Source organism: Egretta garzetta, unplaced genomic scaffold (genome assembly GCF_000687185.1).
Source record: "Egretta garzetta isolate BGI_Z169 unplaced genomic scaffold, ASM68718v1 scaffold251, whole genome shotgun sequence".
NCBI classification, from domain to species: domain Eukaryota; kingdom Metazoa; phylum Chordata; class Aves; order Pelecaniformes; family Ardeidae; genus Egretta; species Egretta garzetta.
The window spans coordinates 6,691,791-6,708,322 of NW_009258952.1; the positions used below are offsets into that span (position 1 = coordinate 6,691,791).

The 16,532-nt window shown below is 41.9% G+C and overlaps 2 protein-coding genes across 2 annotated transcripts in view; one reads left to right on the forward strand and one right to left on the reverse strand.

Moving 5' to 3' along the window:
• SLCO5A1 (solute carrier organic anion transporter family member 5A1) overlaps positions 1 to 2,391 on the forward strand; it is a gene marked incomplete at its 5' end in the record, with an annotated part of 83,383 nt that extends 80,992 nt beyond the window's left edge. The window contains one exon of the mRNA XM_009634462.1: positions 1,946 to 2,391. Within this exon, the coding sequence (XP_009632757.1) occupies positions 1,946 to 2,391 (446 nt within the window). The remainder of the gene's footprint in view (positions 1 to 1,945) is intronic.
• Positions 2,392 to 16,313: 13,922 nt separating this feature from the next.
• The window catches only part of SULF1 (sulfatase 1), a 63,005-nt gene continuing 62,786 nt past the window's right edge, over positions 16,314 to 16,532 (reverse strand). The window contains exon 19 of the mRNA XM_035890109.1: positions 16,314 to 16,344. Coding sequence (XP_035746002.1) covers positions 16,314 to 16,344 — 31 coding nt within the window. The remainder of the gene's footprint in view (positions 16,345 to 16,532) is intronic.

The window sequence follows — 16,532 nt, forward strand, 5'->3', positions numbered from 1 at the left end:
TGCAGCAGGAGGGGCAGGAGGGGCTCCAGGCACCGGAGCAGAGATTCCCCTGCAGCCCTGGTAAAGACCATGGTGAGGCAGGCTATGACCCTGCAGTCCAGGGAGGCCCACGGGGGAGCGGGTCGATGACTGAAGCGAGGAGGCTGTGGCCCCGTGGGAAGCCTGCGCCACTCCTGAGGGACTGCACCCTGTGGAAGTTATGGGCCCATGCTGGAGCAGTTTGTGAAGAACTGTAGCCTGTGGGAAGGACTCACGTTGGAGAAGTTCGTGGAGGACTGTCTCCCGTGAGAGGGACCCCATGTGTGAGCAGGGGAAGAGTCCTCCCCCTAGGATGAAGAAGCGGCAGAGACAACGTGTGATGAACTGACCTCAACCCCCAGTCCTGTCCCCCTGCACCACTGGGGGGAGTAGGTAGAGGAACTGGGAGTGAAGTTGAGCCCAGAGAAGAAGGGAGGGGTGGGGGGAAGGTTTTTAAGATCTAGCAGTTTTTCTCCTCTCCTTCTCTGATTTTGATTGATAATAAATTAATTATTTTTTCAAGTTGAGTCTGTTTTGCCCGTGTTGGTAACTGATAAAATGATCTCTCCCTGTCCTTATCTCGACCCACAAGCCTTTTGATTTACTCTTCTCTCCTCTGTCCGGTTAAAGGGGAGTGATAGAGTGGCTTTGGTGGGCCCCGGGCACCCAGCCAGGGTCAAACCACCACAATATACCATAAAAGTACTAAAATTCGATAAATCTGCAACTAATTGACTAATTGTATTAGTAACCTAAAATTAACAGCTTCCAAAAATGTTGTAGCTGAGAATGTATTTAATTTTCTTCTTTTTTGTTACTTTCTAGAACAACATTTTTGTCCCAGTTAAGAGGTATTTTTATAGTTTCAAGTTTTATTTAAAAATTAATAGTTAATAACAATTATTTTATAAAGATTTTTTCTTTCTTAGAAACAGATTTCTATTGCTTTCAGCAATAACAATAGCTTTTTGCATTTTGTAAATAAGAAGCAATTGTTACTTAATGTCTAATTGCAAATGTTTCAAAGCAAACAGGGTACATGTTAAAAGTCTTTATTCCAGAAAGTAGTTTCTTTCAAGCTCCTGAACTTCTAAAATCCTGCCTATAAAGAAAGAGCCAGGTGTTCAGCTACTACAGAACATATGACTAGAGCAAGCAAGGATTATTCTAAGAGAACAAGAGGAGAAGCCGTGTAGCTGCATCTGGAAGTTTTCTTTGAGGAAGGATGACTCTGACTTGTCTTAAAGGTGTTGTATTTCTGGAGGAAGCAGGAGCATTCAGTGGGCTGACTGCATTTTTCGCAGCCTTAGAACTTGAAGTCTGTTTCTGAGGAAGATCTGTTCAAAAGAAAATTTGTAATTTTAGTGGTCTCACCGCTTCCATCCATCTTCTCTAAGAGGAACATTTTGCGGTCTTTGGGCTTCTTCTCCTTCAGTATTAATTAATTAATTAATTAAAAATTAATTTTCTCCTGTCCCTTAAGGGCAGCAACCCCCGCCCTTCCCCAGCTCATGGGCAATGAATGTTCAGCAAGTAACGCTCTGAAGATAGTGTTGTATTTTGTTCCTCTCCTGTATTCTGTATTTTATTTCCTGAGTGCAACATTGGATTTTCTTTTGGGGGACTCATAGTTCAAGAAGAGCTGTCTGGGGACAGCACATTGAAGCAGTACCTGTTGTAAAGTGCTGCTGCATTGTCTTCTTTGCTTGAATTCTCCCCCATTCGTGGTATGTTTCATGCATGGGATTAAGTAGTGTTGGTGGGAAGATTGACTGACCAGTTTTCCATTTTTTAATGTGTCATTTGAGAACAGCAGTGTAGAAATCTCAAAACTTCTTGACCTATACTGTTTGACTAAGGCATATAGTTTCTTTAGAAGTTTTCCACTATATACTAACTATTATTTCTGTTGCTATTTTTATTTCAGCTTACATTCCCACTCCAATTTATTTTGGAGCTGTTATTGACACCACGTGCATGCTTTGGCAACAGGATTGTGGTGTACAAGGGTCTTGCTGGGAATACGATGTCACCTCGTTTCGTTTTGTCTACTTTGGGTTGGCAGCTGCTCTCAAGTTCGTGGGATTCTTTTTTATTTTCCTGGCCTGGTATTCCATTAAGTGTAAAGAAGAGCAACTGCAGAGACGGACATGGGGGGCTTCACCGGTGAACACTGTGAGTGAGATGGTTGGCCAAGCTGGACCCCAACAAAACTATGCACGGACTAGATCCTGCCCTACCTTCAGTTCCCGAGGAGACATCAGTGTGGCACAAGGAATGAACTGCGTAGCACAGACATACCCCGGCCCTTTTTTAGAAGCAATAAATTCCTCAAATGAAAATGCATTGGAAGAAGTCACTGCTGAGATATAGACCCCTGGCTTGGTAATGTAATATTTAGTTTTGTTGGTTGACTTAATTATGGCGCCTTGTAAAACACCTGTGCCTTCTATTTTTAATCTAAATGTAACGTGATAAAACCAACAAAGCTTAATGCAAACAACCATAGTATGTTCCTGAGGGCTGGATACCTCAAACCAACCCAAGTTCTTATTTCTCTCCTCCTGACAATGGAGTTTTAAAAATTGTGTTTGTAATTATTTCAGATGTGTCCATTAAATGTCCATGCTCTGATCGAATATCAATGTAAGGGTGAGGTATTATGAACAGCAGAAGTCAGTGGAAGAGTGACTCATAGCGTTGATGTCTAGACGTCACAAAAATGCTTAAATGTATCGTCAGCTTCATATTCGCAAATCCTGTTTTTAAGAGATGAGCAATTACTGTGAGTTCTGCTACAAAGCACAACTGAACTTGTTTAAACTATGCAACTTATTTGGATAATTGTATGTGCAGAAAATTAAGTTTAAAGTTTGCTTTTAAAGACATTACTGCAACTGAATTTGAAAGGGGCTATTTTCAGACATAAGCATTCAATTAAAAAAAGAACATAAGGTTTAAAGTACTGTTAATGACATGTTAAGCCATACAAAAGTTACGCATCAGGTAACATTCGTAAATGTTGAGTCGTAATATCTTTATCCTGTCAAAATGTGCATTCATTTTCATTTGATGGGTTGTAGTCATTCTTCACAAATTACACAGGCTGGAAAAGTATAATGCTTGGAGTAAAAAACATCAGTATTAATGCATAATAACATTAAGATGTAGGAATCATACACACATACCACAGCAAATATGTGCATATTTCTGTAATATTATTTGGGTGGCCGTTACGAGCGCCAAATCCATACTTTTCCTGAAGAAGAAAATAACCAGTTATAGCTTGATAGGAAGAGCTTGGCTGTCCTTCAGAAATGCATGCCAGTCTAGTGCAGCTTTGGTGAAAATATCTCGAGGGAGAGCTGAAGGCCCCATTTGGTGTCTGAGTGGCCGCTTGGGACCCGGCGGGCCCCTTGCAGCCAGCGGTGGTGCAGGGCTCGGGCTGGCGCCTCGCGCTGCCTGCTGCAGGGGCAAGCAGAGAGACCTTCAAGTGGGCTGCAAGCAGCCTGCCTGCGCCACGGTGCCCAGTACGAGGCTTTCCTCTTCGCTCCTGGCACTGCTGGGGTGCTGTGCTCCCCACCACCGGGGACAGCTGGGGAGGGGATGCCGGCTCAGACCCCAGGTCCCTCTCATTTCTGCCCCATGTCTGCCTCTCTCGGCTGCCCAGGGCAGGCTGGTGGGACAGGCCTGGAGGCTGTAGGTGCATGGTTGGTCCCATGCGTTGCCGCCTTCCCTTTTCTCATCTTCATTGAATGTTTCTGTGAAGGCAAAGGGCGAGTCATCTCTCCTTTGCCCTTCCAGGGGAAGAGCTAAGAATAGAAATTATCTACAAGCATGGACCCATGGAATGTGATGTGGCCTTTGCTTATTCCAAATTACTGTAGCGTGTTTTCGCCCCCAGAGATGCTGAGACTTTCTAATCAAGTGTACTTGGCATCTCATTTCTTCCTCTGGAGGCTTTGTAGTGCCATGCTTATGATGTACTAATGATATCTCAAAGGGCAGAGAATGATTTCAGGTGGACACCAGGACATCAAAGTTGTATTTTGCCCTGCAGGGAAACTCTTAGAAGTTTAGGAAATAAGAGCACTCTTTTAAGAGGACTCAGTGATAGGCAGGTTTGGATTTTGCAATGTGGGGTCTTGTGTGAAAATAAATAGAAGAGTGCAGAACTTCTACATATTTTTGAACAGAGTTATTCCTGTTTTAATTTTTAATTTATCAATGATTTAATTTATTAATGATAAAACATTATATGGAACCAAGTCCTTGAAAGTAAAGACAGTATTCTCCCTGGCATCCATTGAGTTGTCCTGGGAAGAGCAGATTTCTCTCTCCTTCTCCTTTGCTGGCTGCCTTGCCTCATCTCCTGGCTCTCCTTGGCTAGCACATGGGGCTACCCACCAGGCCAGTTCCCCTGCTTGAAATGGTGGTTGCTTATCTTAGAATGTTTCAGTTCTTTTATGTGGCTTGTAAAAATTTCCACTCTCTGTGGCTGCAAACTCGGATGCTTCTACTCCAAGCTACAATGCAGAGGAATGTCATTTTAATCACCTCCTGCTATTCCATATATATTAGTAGCTTTTTGGGATCAAGCCACCGAGCACAACACATCCTCAGTCCTGTGCCACCTGAGATGTTAGCTTCTACCCTTCTCATCGCAAGGAATAAATTTCCTCGGGTCAAAGGTATTGAGTATATATTTTTTTTTGCCATAGGAGATAAGAATAGATGATAAAAGTGTCTCCTTTTGCTCCGGTCTCAAATGCTTCTTGCACCACAAATTTCCTGCCATGGCAAAAATTGAGGCAAAGTAGTGGGACAAAATGTAATTGCAGCCCATCACCCATCCATTTTAGTCACTCGCCCATTTTAATCAGCACGGGATGAGGTGAAGAGTGACAATCTTTTCAAATACCTCAGAGCATTTAGGGAATTGTAAAAGGCTGGAAATGAATCATCTGTCCTGATCTATTCTGTTTCATGCCTTGTGTGAACTTCTGCTCCGTGCGAATAACAAGGGAGAGCAGATTAGGCTTGTGGGACTGTCAGGAGCTGACACTGATGGCAGAGAATGAGAGTGATAAAAGTGACACATCTGCAACTGCTGCCGCTTCTGAGCTGATTTCAAGGAAATTCAGAGCTTGTTGGAATGGAGGCCACCTGCCTTTTTAGGAAATCCTGGCACTTACACTTTTAAAAACATTCTGATTTTGAAACATTTGAGAAACTGGAATGTAGAGGGAAAGATGTTCACTTTGGAAATACTGAAAAAGCCTCATTTACATAATTTCAATAACCTTTTAATTTTCCTTTCAAAATTATATGCAAACAAAACATAACATAAAAATAATTATTTTTTTTATATGGATAATTTTGACAGTATGAATATATTTCTACAAAATCACTTAATTAAATCAGCACCCTCTGAAAGAAATAAAACCCAAACTCTGGCCACTTTTTGATTGATTCCTGAAGAGGGCTTTATTGCAAGTAAGCTATAAAAGACTAAGCCAATAAAGGCACGCAGGGGAAACACATTCACTTCCTAAAGAAGTCAATTCCAGCATTGTCAACATTGACTGAAATACGGGCTGAGACCTGCTGCACAAACACTATTTTCTGAGGTTGTCATTGCTGAAGGAAGCAAAATCACGAGGGAAGTTGTGTGCATCCCTAGCGGTGGTCATGATCTATGTGTGGTGCTAACCCAACTCACAGGAAGAAAAAAGGAGCTTTATCTATCACCCAGTGAAGGTGGCCATGCTGTCTTTCTGCCGTGAAACCCTCTGACCACGGAATATAAAATGCCATTGACTTGTAATTTCCAATACCTTCCCTCTCTACCCCCAAACCCTAAAGTTTGGATAGCAGCGAGGACAAGAAAATGTAAAGCAGGGGTCCTGCTCAACTGCAGGCTGCTATCAGTAGCAAACACAAGTCGTCTACATGCAGTTAATCAGCCAGGGATAATATGGAGCAGCGACACCCCACGACTAACCACAAGTCCACAAAGTGACATCATGCCATCACAAGGACAGACTGATTTCCTCTCACACCACTTATTCCTGATTTAGAGTGAGGGACATGAGAGGACAAGTAGCCCAAATATATGGACTTGACTGAACGGGTCCCTGCTTAGGCTCCCATTCATCCCTGTTTCGTCAAAAAGGGGAAAACTCCAGAAAGGGCATAGCCGTGCCCTTGGGTGCTTATGAGTATGGCACCCTCAGGAGATGGTTCGTAGAGCTTTCAGGGACTGCGGTCTTGGCTGGAATATCAAGAAAGTGGGACTCTCTATTTCTAATTCTAGGCAAAAGCCCTATGGTTTTGGTCCTCTTTTGCCATGAGCATACTAGTTATAATATGGCATAATTTGGAACTGGTGGCATTTTTTGTCCTTTCAGTACAGTGTAGGCAGCTGCAGGAAACTTTTTGAATATTATGGTGCAATTTATATTTAATTGGAAACTTTCAGTTCTTTGACCAGCTGTTGTATCTGTAAAAGTGCATGTAGTAACATGCAGTTCCTCAGAACGTGCTGTTCTGCAAGTGAAGCAGGGGCACAAATCTCCTTCTAGGTATTAGAAATGTAAGTTTGAAAGCCCCTAAATTAGTTACAAACAGTTGAGCGTAGTGTTTTCAAAAATATGTTTTCTTTTTTTAAAAAAAAATATAGCTTATTAATTCATAGCATTTACCATTCATTATGGCTCTGATCCAGCAAAACACTTAAATATGTGTGTAAGTTTTATACTTAAGTAATGCAGTTTAAAATAATGCATATAGGTAAGTATCGGATCGAATCCCATCTGCATTCAAAAAGGTATTCCTTTACCCAAAGAATAATTTCCATGCCGAGTTTTTTTCCCCATGGATTCAGTGGTCATTGTAGCCAGAATAGCACGAAGTAGCACTCGAGTACTCCCCTGTGGCATTCATGTGTGGCTACTTAGATATGTGGCAGTGGAAGAAAGATTTCATTTTCAAATATAATTAAAATTCAAAATTTTTGTGGACACACTCAAAGATACCTTCCTGCCATTCATTTATTTTAGGACTTTCTGGCTGAAAATCTGTGCATTATGAGGGGAGATACACTAAATAAGGGCATCTTTCTGAACTTAAAGCCAGTGAAATTGCCCAAGTAATGCTGTAGGTTTGGGTTCCCTTTCACAGAATTTGGACCTCGGGGTTCAGGTGACAAATTTTCCGTATCCTGCACAAGCGGAGCAGAGCGCTGCCTGTTCTGTGTAGCTCCAGACAGCACAGCTGGGAGAGGGGTCAGCACCCTCTGTACTGTTCTTGTGGGGTTTCCTCCCAGATGCCTGTTACTGCTGCCTTACTACACTGTGTGTGTAATACCATAGCTCTTTGTAGTGTTATAGTGACATAAAACTGATGATAAATAGGTCCAAAGTGTCTTACTGCTATTTTGGAGCCAGATTCTCAGCTTCATCAGTCCAGTGATGAGGCTGAAGAACTGGGCCAGTACCCTGGGTTGGACATTAACAAGCTGGTGCTTTAGCATGCGTGTGTGAACTAAGTGATACCAGGTGCTCGTTTAGTTTTTATACTCTGTTCACTGGTTGCTACTGCTGTTTTCGGAGATCAGAGACAAAACATTTTCTAGACGAGTTTATCTTTTTCTCTTTTCTCAGTAATGTGTCTTTTCTAACGGCATAGGAGGTGCCGCACTGCATGCTGCAGTGTCTGGGTTCCCCCAGCTGTAGCCATCCAGCTGTGATTGCTTTCCAGGGGCTTAAAACACCTGGTGACAGCGAATTATCTGGCCTGCAATCTGAACTGGCATCGCTTTGGACAGAGTGTTTGCCCCTTGTAGATTGAACCTGTATCAACACATTTCAGGTTCTTCACATACTGGTCTTGATTTTATAGGTATTTTTGTCCTTTAGAGTGCTTAGAAGATGGACAGTTGACATCATGGTGGCGGATTCATTCTTTGGTATAGAATTAGGGCTTTCTTTTTTTATTATAACATCTTGTTTTACAGATAACAATTCAAAAAGGTTGCATGTAAACATCGTTGCAGAGTAGAGATGTGGAGCTTTCAGCGAGGGGACTAGGTATGGCCTGGGTTCACATGATTCTTCTTCTTTACGCTGAATATCACTAATACATGTTCTTATGTGGCCAAAGGTTTGAAAGCCTACCTGGTCCTCAGGGAAGAAATTTCCACTATCCTTTCCACAGAATATATTACATAAATTAAGGAGGACAGCTAACATTATCCTTATCCCATAGCCATACCCATTGCATTAATTGCAGTTAATAACTGTAGTTTCTAGCAACCCCCCCTCCAGTTATTCAGTTAAGCTGTTTTCTTTTGACTTAATACAGCCTTTAAAATACAGATGTAGCTCTGCAAGTTCAAACTAGCTCCAAACTTTTCTCGGCTTCAAGTGTTATGAAGTAGATGCTTACTTATTCAGGTTCCATTCTACTCTTCTAACTGTTACATTATCCGTTACGTGTACTGTATTTTCTTATTTTTTCTATCTCAAACCAGTTGTCACAATGTTATCCTGTAACAACGTTTTGTTCATGATATAGAATAGGTGAAAACCTGTGGAATTCATGAAGGGCTACAAAAAGCATCCAAACCACTGTTCACCTCGAGGAAGGGTGATAATCTTTGGACAAATGACTAAACAACACTGTGGTGCTAATAGGTACTGAAGTATTTTATGATGTATTCACTATGACTTAAATGACATATTCAAGGCATGTCAATGATGCAACTGCCTGTGGTTTTGTTCTTGCAAGTCTGGACTGCTCCAGCAAAGACAGCGTTGGTAATTCCTGGTGGGCCAATTCCTACCTCGCTCTTCTGTGGGAAAGTCATTTCAGGAGGCAGTACAGGATTTGGCCCAGCGCTAACAGCTAAGGTAAAGACCACAGAAATCTCATGTAGGATGCATCCATCCTGATGCAGAGTGTTACTTCGTTTAGTGGTTTTGCTTAAGCAGAGGCTGAGAATAAATTACACAGTAATGACAAGAAACACTGTGCTAAATTCTGGGACCCCTTAACCAAGCAACTATAGTAAGCGTTTTATTTAAACTGAAGATTCAGATCTGAAATATTAATGTTCTTCCATGGAATACCAGAAAGAGAAGGGTTGAATAAGAGCAAGTTCTAGCTCTAGCAATGGAAAAAGGCCAAATCTGGTCAACTTTAAAGTGAGCTACAATTTAAAACAGAGGGGTTTGGTTCTAAAATCTTGAAGACAAAATTTTTCCCTTCCATTTTGAATTCTGAAAGGAAGTTACTTTGTATTACTGTGCCTAGACTGCTCATGCAGAGAAGGCATCTGTATCCTGAGTAGCACAAAGAGTTACGCCTCCAACTGATGGGTCAGAAATAAAAATACCATATTTGAAAACATGGAGGGAAATTTCAAAACAAAAAAAAAAAATGTACAAAATCATCCAGAACTGAGTTTCAGTTAAAAAAAAAAAAAATAAAAAGACTTTGGACTCAGCATGACCCATGGCTGAGTGAAAACTTTCCTTCAAGAAGACCCGTTCCTTTCCCCAGTTGAGCCATTGGGAGTTCTGCCCGTGCCTGCGGTGCGTACCTCTACCGAATGATTTAAGCAGAACAGCGACGGAATAGTCTGGGTAGTCTGTTAGGAGCATGGAGTGGGCACACTGCCTGTACCTGTTTAGTTTTTAAAAAACTCATTATTAAGCAAATGTGTAGAGTATTAAGGGAATTTGTAGGGTATGTCTGACTGTATGAGTGTGTGGGTGCTGTGCTGTGGTAAAAAAGAGACTAATTGATTTATGCGGTTTGTTTTGCGTAATTTAGGCTCCTGTATGGGGTTTTTTAATTGGTATTTATTTCTCAGCAGAGCTTAGAATAATTTTAAAGCTGTGTAACACATCATTTAATGAAATCTCTTGTCAGCATCTGTTGTAAACGTGTGTTTACAAAGCAAACTCTTGAATACTTGATATTTGGAAATAAAAAATAGCATATCAAGTGTGTTTTATTTCTGACAAAAAAAAGAAAGCAATGCAAAAGGTATGTGTGTCGCTGTGCAATCGTTCTGGATAAGGCAATGAAGTATTTGGTCTTTCAGTGCATAGTCAGAGAAAAACAAATCTTTCCACTGAATTCAGTGACCACCGAATCACAACTAAGTATTGATCATGCAGAAATAAGCTCTAAAATTCCGCAGTTTCCTCTAGCACTAAATTTGATTTATATTAGTTATATGCTAAGAAACATAATTTTTTTGAAATATAGGTATTGACAGTTGGAAAAAAATACGTAGGGTATGAGTCTGTGTGCATCTATGCTGCTCAGTAAAAAGAGGACCAGGGCATGAACCCAAGGACTGGACTCCTGTTATCCACACTGCTTAGCGCTTAGTTTGCTCCTTGGCTCTGATTTGGACCATGCCCACACAGTACCTCCACGTGGTCTGTGGGGAAGGGCTGTGCCACAGAGACCTCCCGCACGTCAGAAGCGGCTGAGCCAGGTTTGGTTCCCCTGGTTCCTGCAGCCACCCAAACCCACAGGCTGTGTGCACCAGGGACCCCCATGTCCTCAGGCAACACCGCAGGGGCTGCAGCCCACACCACAGCACCACGCTCTAAGAGCTCCAGTGGTTGCTACACAGGTCTTGCATTATCATAGACATTTAAAAATGGAAGCAATTGGAAATCATTTATTTTGGGTCCACAAGAGTATCAGCACAGAGCCAAGGGGAGACCCAGGGCTAAGTGCTACATAATGTGCATGGGGCCAGCCTGGTCTAGCAGTGGGGATGTGACCTTGTTTGTACAATTTGGTTTTGGAGCATATGATTGTTCATAGAACTTTGGTTTTCTACTCTCTGGACTCACTTTTATTTAAAAGTATAGGTGTATCCTTGGATGGAAATCCTGTCCCAAGGCAGCTGGGCCTTCCAAGATCAAAAGAACAGCAGGTTGAAGTTGAACATGTTTTTCTAGATATGTTTCATTATTGAGCTTTTATACTGAAAGTATTTTGACCTGTAGTGTGTGTTTCATGGCTGGGTAAGCTGTGGCTTGTTTCTATGAAACATCCTCACTGCTTGGTGTACTGCAAATACTACCAGCCCCCTCACCCCAGCAGTAACCAAACAAAACTTCGCTGCCACGGGGCGGCTGAATTTGCATTGACTCAGGACACGGCTTGCCTTTCTGAGGTACCGAAGTGCATTTGGTTTCAGGCCACAGAAACCGTGGTGGTGTGCACAGCACCTAGCAGATCTGAGTCCTCAGCCAGCAGTGCAGCTTCAGCCGATGCACGCAGCCAGGGGGGAGCTCCTATTCCATGGATGGCAGAGAAACCTATGCGGTCCAGATCCAATCCGACTTCCAAGTTCAAAGTAAAACTTAATGGTTTTCATTTCCAATACAGATAACCACACAAAAAAGTGCTTCGCAGATCCCCCTGAATGTCACCGGTGCCCAAGACTAGACCTGTTAAACCAAGGAGAGGCTGCTGTTGCGTGGCTCTGTGCTGACATCTGCTGCCAGAGCGGGAGCGAAATCACCCCAGGCAGCTCCGAGGTGGCTCAGGCTGTGACTGTGTCCCTTCGGGTGGGACATAGGTTTTTGAAATTACCCTCCCACTTGTACCCCACTTACTGCACATTGGTTCTCACTGCAAAGTGGTGTCAGAGCATGCTAACCCGATTGGGTTTTGCTGAAACCAAAGGAGGAAGTTTTATTACAGCATCACACCTCGTGGGCACCTGCCACCCACGGGTCCTCAGACCTCAAGACCAGTCCTGAGTGAATCCTCCCTGAAGAGGGTTGCTGCAGCTCTTGGCTTCTCAACCCCAACTGGTTCACCACACAGGTCCTCTTCCACCGTGCTTCAGTGGCTGCCAATGTAGACAGCTGCAGGCACCTGGAGGGATTTTGGTGGGGAAAGTGGGGGCTGTCTATGCCCAGACTGCACTCTGGAAACTCTTCTACTGTCAAATAAACCTGAACTACAGAATGATGCTATGATCCAAGTGTTACCCAGGAGCCTTTTTTTTTTTTTAGCTGCTTGTGTGCATTAACACTTCAGCACCAATAGGATTTGCTTACCTGTGCAGTAACTAACTCATGTCTGAAGTTCTAGAAATGAAGCATTGCCCATCTTTGCTTTTCTTGAAGGCTTTAAGTTGGTAAGAAGTCTCAGAAAGTGCCTGTCACAGTCCAAGGCTGTGAGGGCAGTCCTGGCTGCCGCCTTTAATTTAAATCCCAGAGGACGCATTTCAAATAACGTTGACACCTCCCAAAGACGTGCAAGCCTTAAAAGTTATTCCTGTCCAGCTCTAGACCCTCTTCCAAAAGTAGATATCTATGTACTGACTTTCAAAAAAGGCACATCTGCCATTATTTTGCAGAGTAGAAAAAGCCAAGAAGGTGCAGGTCCTCTCGGCCTCTGCTTGCCTGCTGTGAGGAGCACTTGCCCATGAAGTCAGATTTAGGTGTTTGTTTTCCTCCCGAGCCTGCGACTGCCTGATGCCTGTGAGAGCTTCCTGACAGTCACACTGCTCATGGACTCGACTGCCTCAGCTATGGGACAAGAAGTACGGTACAGAAAGAAATGCAAAATATATTGGCATAGCAACATGCTGCTTAGGACACCTGCTTAGGGATATGACAGCTTTTGGCCCCTTACCTTTGGGCTGGTTTAATATTAGATGCGTGTTGCCTGAGAGCAAGGATCAGAGTTTATTGCTCCCTGTAACCTCTTAGCTACAGAATAAGTCTCTTTTTTACTGCTTTCCCTCCACACTACTATAAGAGAGCTGTAAAAAAGGCTCCCACCTAAACTATCTGATAGTTTTGGGGGATAGGGCACTGTCCTGGAAGAAAGAAGGTTGACCACTTTGAAGCTGAGGAGGATGCAATCTCTTTCGTTTCCTGAGTGAGTACTTCAAGCAGTCACGTAAGGAGGACAAGTGGGGTGAATGGGGGAACCACGCTATTGCACTATTCCCTTCTCTATCTCTACCCAAGTGTTAAGAGAGAAGAAAGCATCTTGCTTGGTCTTCCGAAGAAATGCACTTTCAAAGAATGGAGGGCACATGGTTGGTGCTGGATAATTCCCCACACAAAGGTATGGGATCTTGCTTCAACTTGCCTTTTTCCTTAAAGTCCTCCCAAACTTGCTGGCTCAGCCTGCTCAGCACCCTGTTTTGACATACATCCTGTGTTTGCCAGCGTGCTTTCCAGGGGTAGGCATCTCTCAGGGTTGCAGTGACTGAATTTTGAGCACTTAGGGCAACCATTGGTCCCCTTTCCTGGTTCCCCCAAACGTCACCTGTAACTTCATGTCTACAGGAGCATCAGTGTCCAAGGACTGTGTAGAAGAAAGAAGAGATCCAGAAGCTTCAGTGGCTGATTTTAGCTTATGAAGCTCATCTTATTCACAGCCCACCAAAGAAATGTAGAGTGCGACTAAGAGAGAGTTTGCCTTGAAAGCTAAATTCCCTTGTGTGAAGACTTGCTCCAGGGGTTACTCCCCTGGACTAGGGGTCTGTGGTCCATCCTCATTAAGCCCTGCATGTCCGGCCTGCTGCGCTTTGCTGCCATTGGGAGCGTGTCGCATTGCTTTGCTCCTGGGAACCACCGGTTGAGCAGCTCGGTGCAGTGCCTTCAAGGAAGAAAGGATCGGATGAATTGGGAATTAAAAAAAAAAAAAAAAAAGTCACAGCATGTCTTAAATAAAAAATATATATTATTCACAATCTCCAGGAATAATTTATGACTAACAGAATGTAGTGAGCTATGTCGTTACCCATTGCTTTAAATGTGAAGGGATTCTTAAAACTGAAACTGTTAACATATTTTTAAAATAAATCTTAATTAGGAGGAAAACTGGATCATCTGGACTTCTCTGAAGCAGGTAAAGTAAAACACTTTTTTATTTCAAGAAATATTGCTTCTAGACTTTCCCGAAGCCAGAATTGTTCTATAAAAGTATCACAGAAATATTATACAAGATTTAAAAACACAGTCTGCGTCCTAGTAACTTAAAACCTATGTACAAATAGCAACATTCATGACCATAAATACGTTTTTCTATCAATCAGCCCAAGACACATACATCAGATAAAGAGCTAGTAATTTTAACATATGTACAGAGTCCGTCAAAAAGACTGCTTCTTAAAATTATTAAAATCCTACTAAAAGAATCTCCTTTTTAAAAAGGTTCAACTTAAAATACAATGCAATGAATGTCAGTTTAACCTGCAGTGCTCGCAATAGCCAAAAAATAGTCACTACACTAAATAACATGTAACAGATAGGAAACACACCCGTGAGCTGGACACTGCGGAATTACATCTGTTTGAGGTAATTCTCTTTTGTTGTTGTTGTGCTAATTATTTAGAATTTTATAAAAAAGCAAGGGAAGATATTAAGTTTCGAGTAATACAGATTTTTCAAAGTAATTTTTGTATTGTACTTTATAAGATGCAATGTTTGGTAAAGTTCAAGAAACAATTCAGAATACAACAACAAAAATTATCTAAACTACTAATTTTAACCTCATGTGCCTTTTGTATCTAAAATAATGTAAATCTAACATGATTTTATCATTCCCTTTAATGCCTGTTGAAAACAAAAAGAATTTAAGTCTGAAAATGATATTAATGCTTTCAAGATATTGTTCAGCCTGGTACAAATCAGATGTGGCGACACAAGCATATATGAATTGATGTAAATCTTTCTACCAGTGTCAGAAAAAAAAAGTCAAAAAAACCTCATGAATTTTTAATACTGACAATATCAATATATAGGGAAACAATCCAATTTAAACAAATCCTCCTACAGTTAACGGTCATTAGCCATACCTTTCTGAGAGTAAAATGTAATTAAATCAAAGTAAGAAAAACATGCAATATTTTTGCTAAAATAATATTCAAAGAGTCTGTTTCCACAGTCCATGCTGGTTACCTCCTTCCTGTCAATCTATTTATTGGTTTCGCAATTACATGAGACGATGAGCAAACTGAGAACATGTAAGGTATTAGATTCATAAATGGTATGGCATACAGATTTTAAAAGTGCATTTTACTCAAAAGCGTGACATTAGGAATTTCCAGTGGTTAAAATAATTTATGAACAAGACTTTATGTGGACAGATTGGGTGGACTGAAACATTCATTCATGGTGGGATCATTTGGAAATAGGGAAAGTAACTTGAACAGCCTCTTCAAAGAAATATGTGTTTGCTTTTGGAGAATGTGCTACTGCATTTGAAAGTTAACACTGTTTCATTCGTTAAAAACTGGAAATCTTCCTTCCCAGTGGGTAGAGTTACAGTGATAGTATGTGCGTGTGAATAAAACAAATGCACACAGACAAATACTGAACTGGGCTCAATTTAGCTGCAAAACGTATCTACAATAAACATGGAATGTCAGTTGTCATGACTACCTTTATTAGTTTGCTAATAAGAAAAGGAGAACTTATTTAATGGTTTACAACTTGATCTAATCCAAGGAGAGTGGAGCTGAGGCACTGCCTTCTACATTTAGGATTTGTGAAGTTTCCCCTGCAAAACTCTGTTCTGTTTTTTTTAAGAAAGTTCCTGTTTTCTGGGTACCGATAGATGAATCCCTAACGGATACGTTTACAGCCTGGTGAACAAGGGGTTCATCAGACCTCACGGGAAGATATATTTGATCTTCAAATATATCTTCCACAGCGTCACTGTCCTGGTGAGTGTCTTTTTGAGGAATGCTGATGGGTTGTAGCATGAAACTATGCCGGGACTCCAACTCTATCAAACCATTTCCACTGAAATCCATATCAAAACGGTCCGATTCTTTATCCTCCATCCATTTTTCAGTTTGATGATTATTTCTCCAGTGTGCATCATTTGAACTACTTTTCTCAGGAATATCGTTGTTTAATTCAAGTTTCTTCTCCTGACTTAAATTCACCGTGCTCAAAGCAAGGGCTGCAAGGTCCGTTGGCACAATAAGACGCAACTCTTCTGCAGGCAGGCCGCTTGATTCTCCAGCAGAAGTCATTTCCACCAAGGCAAATGGCGTGGATGATTCGTCCCCATCCTCGTTGCTTCGAGCAGTGTTAGCCTTGTCTGTTTTATTTTGCTGGTAGTAACTGTTCAGCAGTGCAAACATTCTATCTACATCCTTCAAGTAATTAGTCCAGTCAGCCAGACTAAGTCTATAGTTGTATCTGTATTCATATACACTTTCATTCACACTGTACAAGTCTTCCAGTCCTTGCCAGTCGATATCGCCAGTGAAATTGGGCAGATTAGCCTTCCCATCCATCCCATAACTGTCCTCTGTTGAAAGAAAGAATAAAGCCTAATGGTGAACACCACCTTAAAAGTGCAAGCAAAGCTTCCACATGTGTTTCTACTCCAATTTGCCTGAAAGCACCACCAGTTATAATGTATGTAGCTCAAAATGTAAGACGCTCCACATCTTCTGTCATCATATTCATGATTCTGGGCTCAGGTGTGTCCACAGC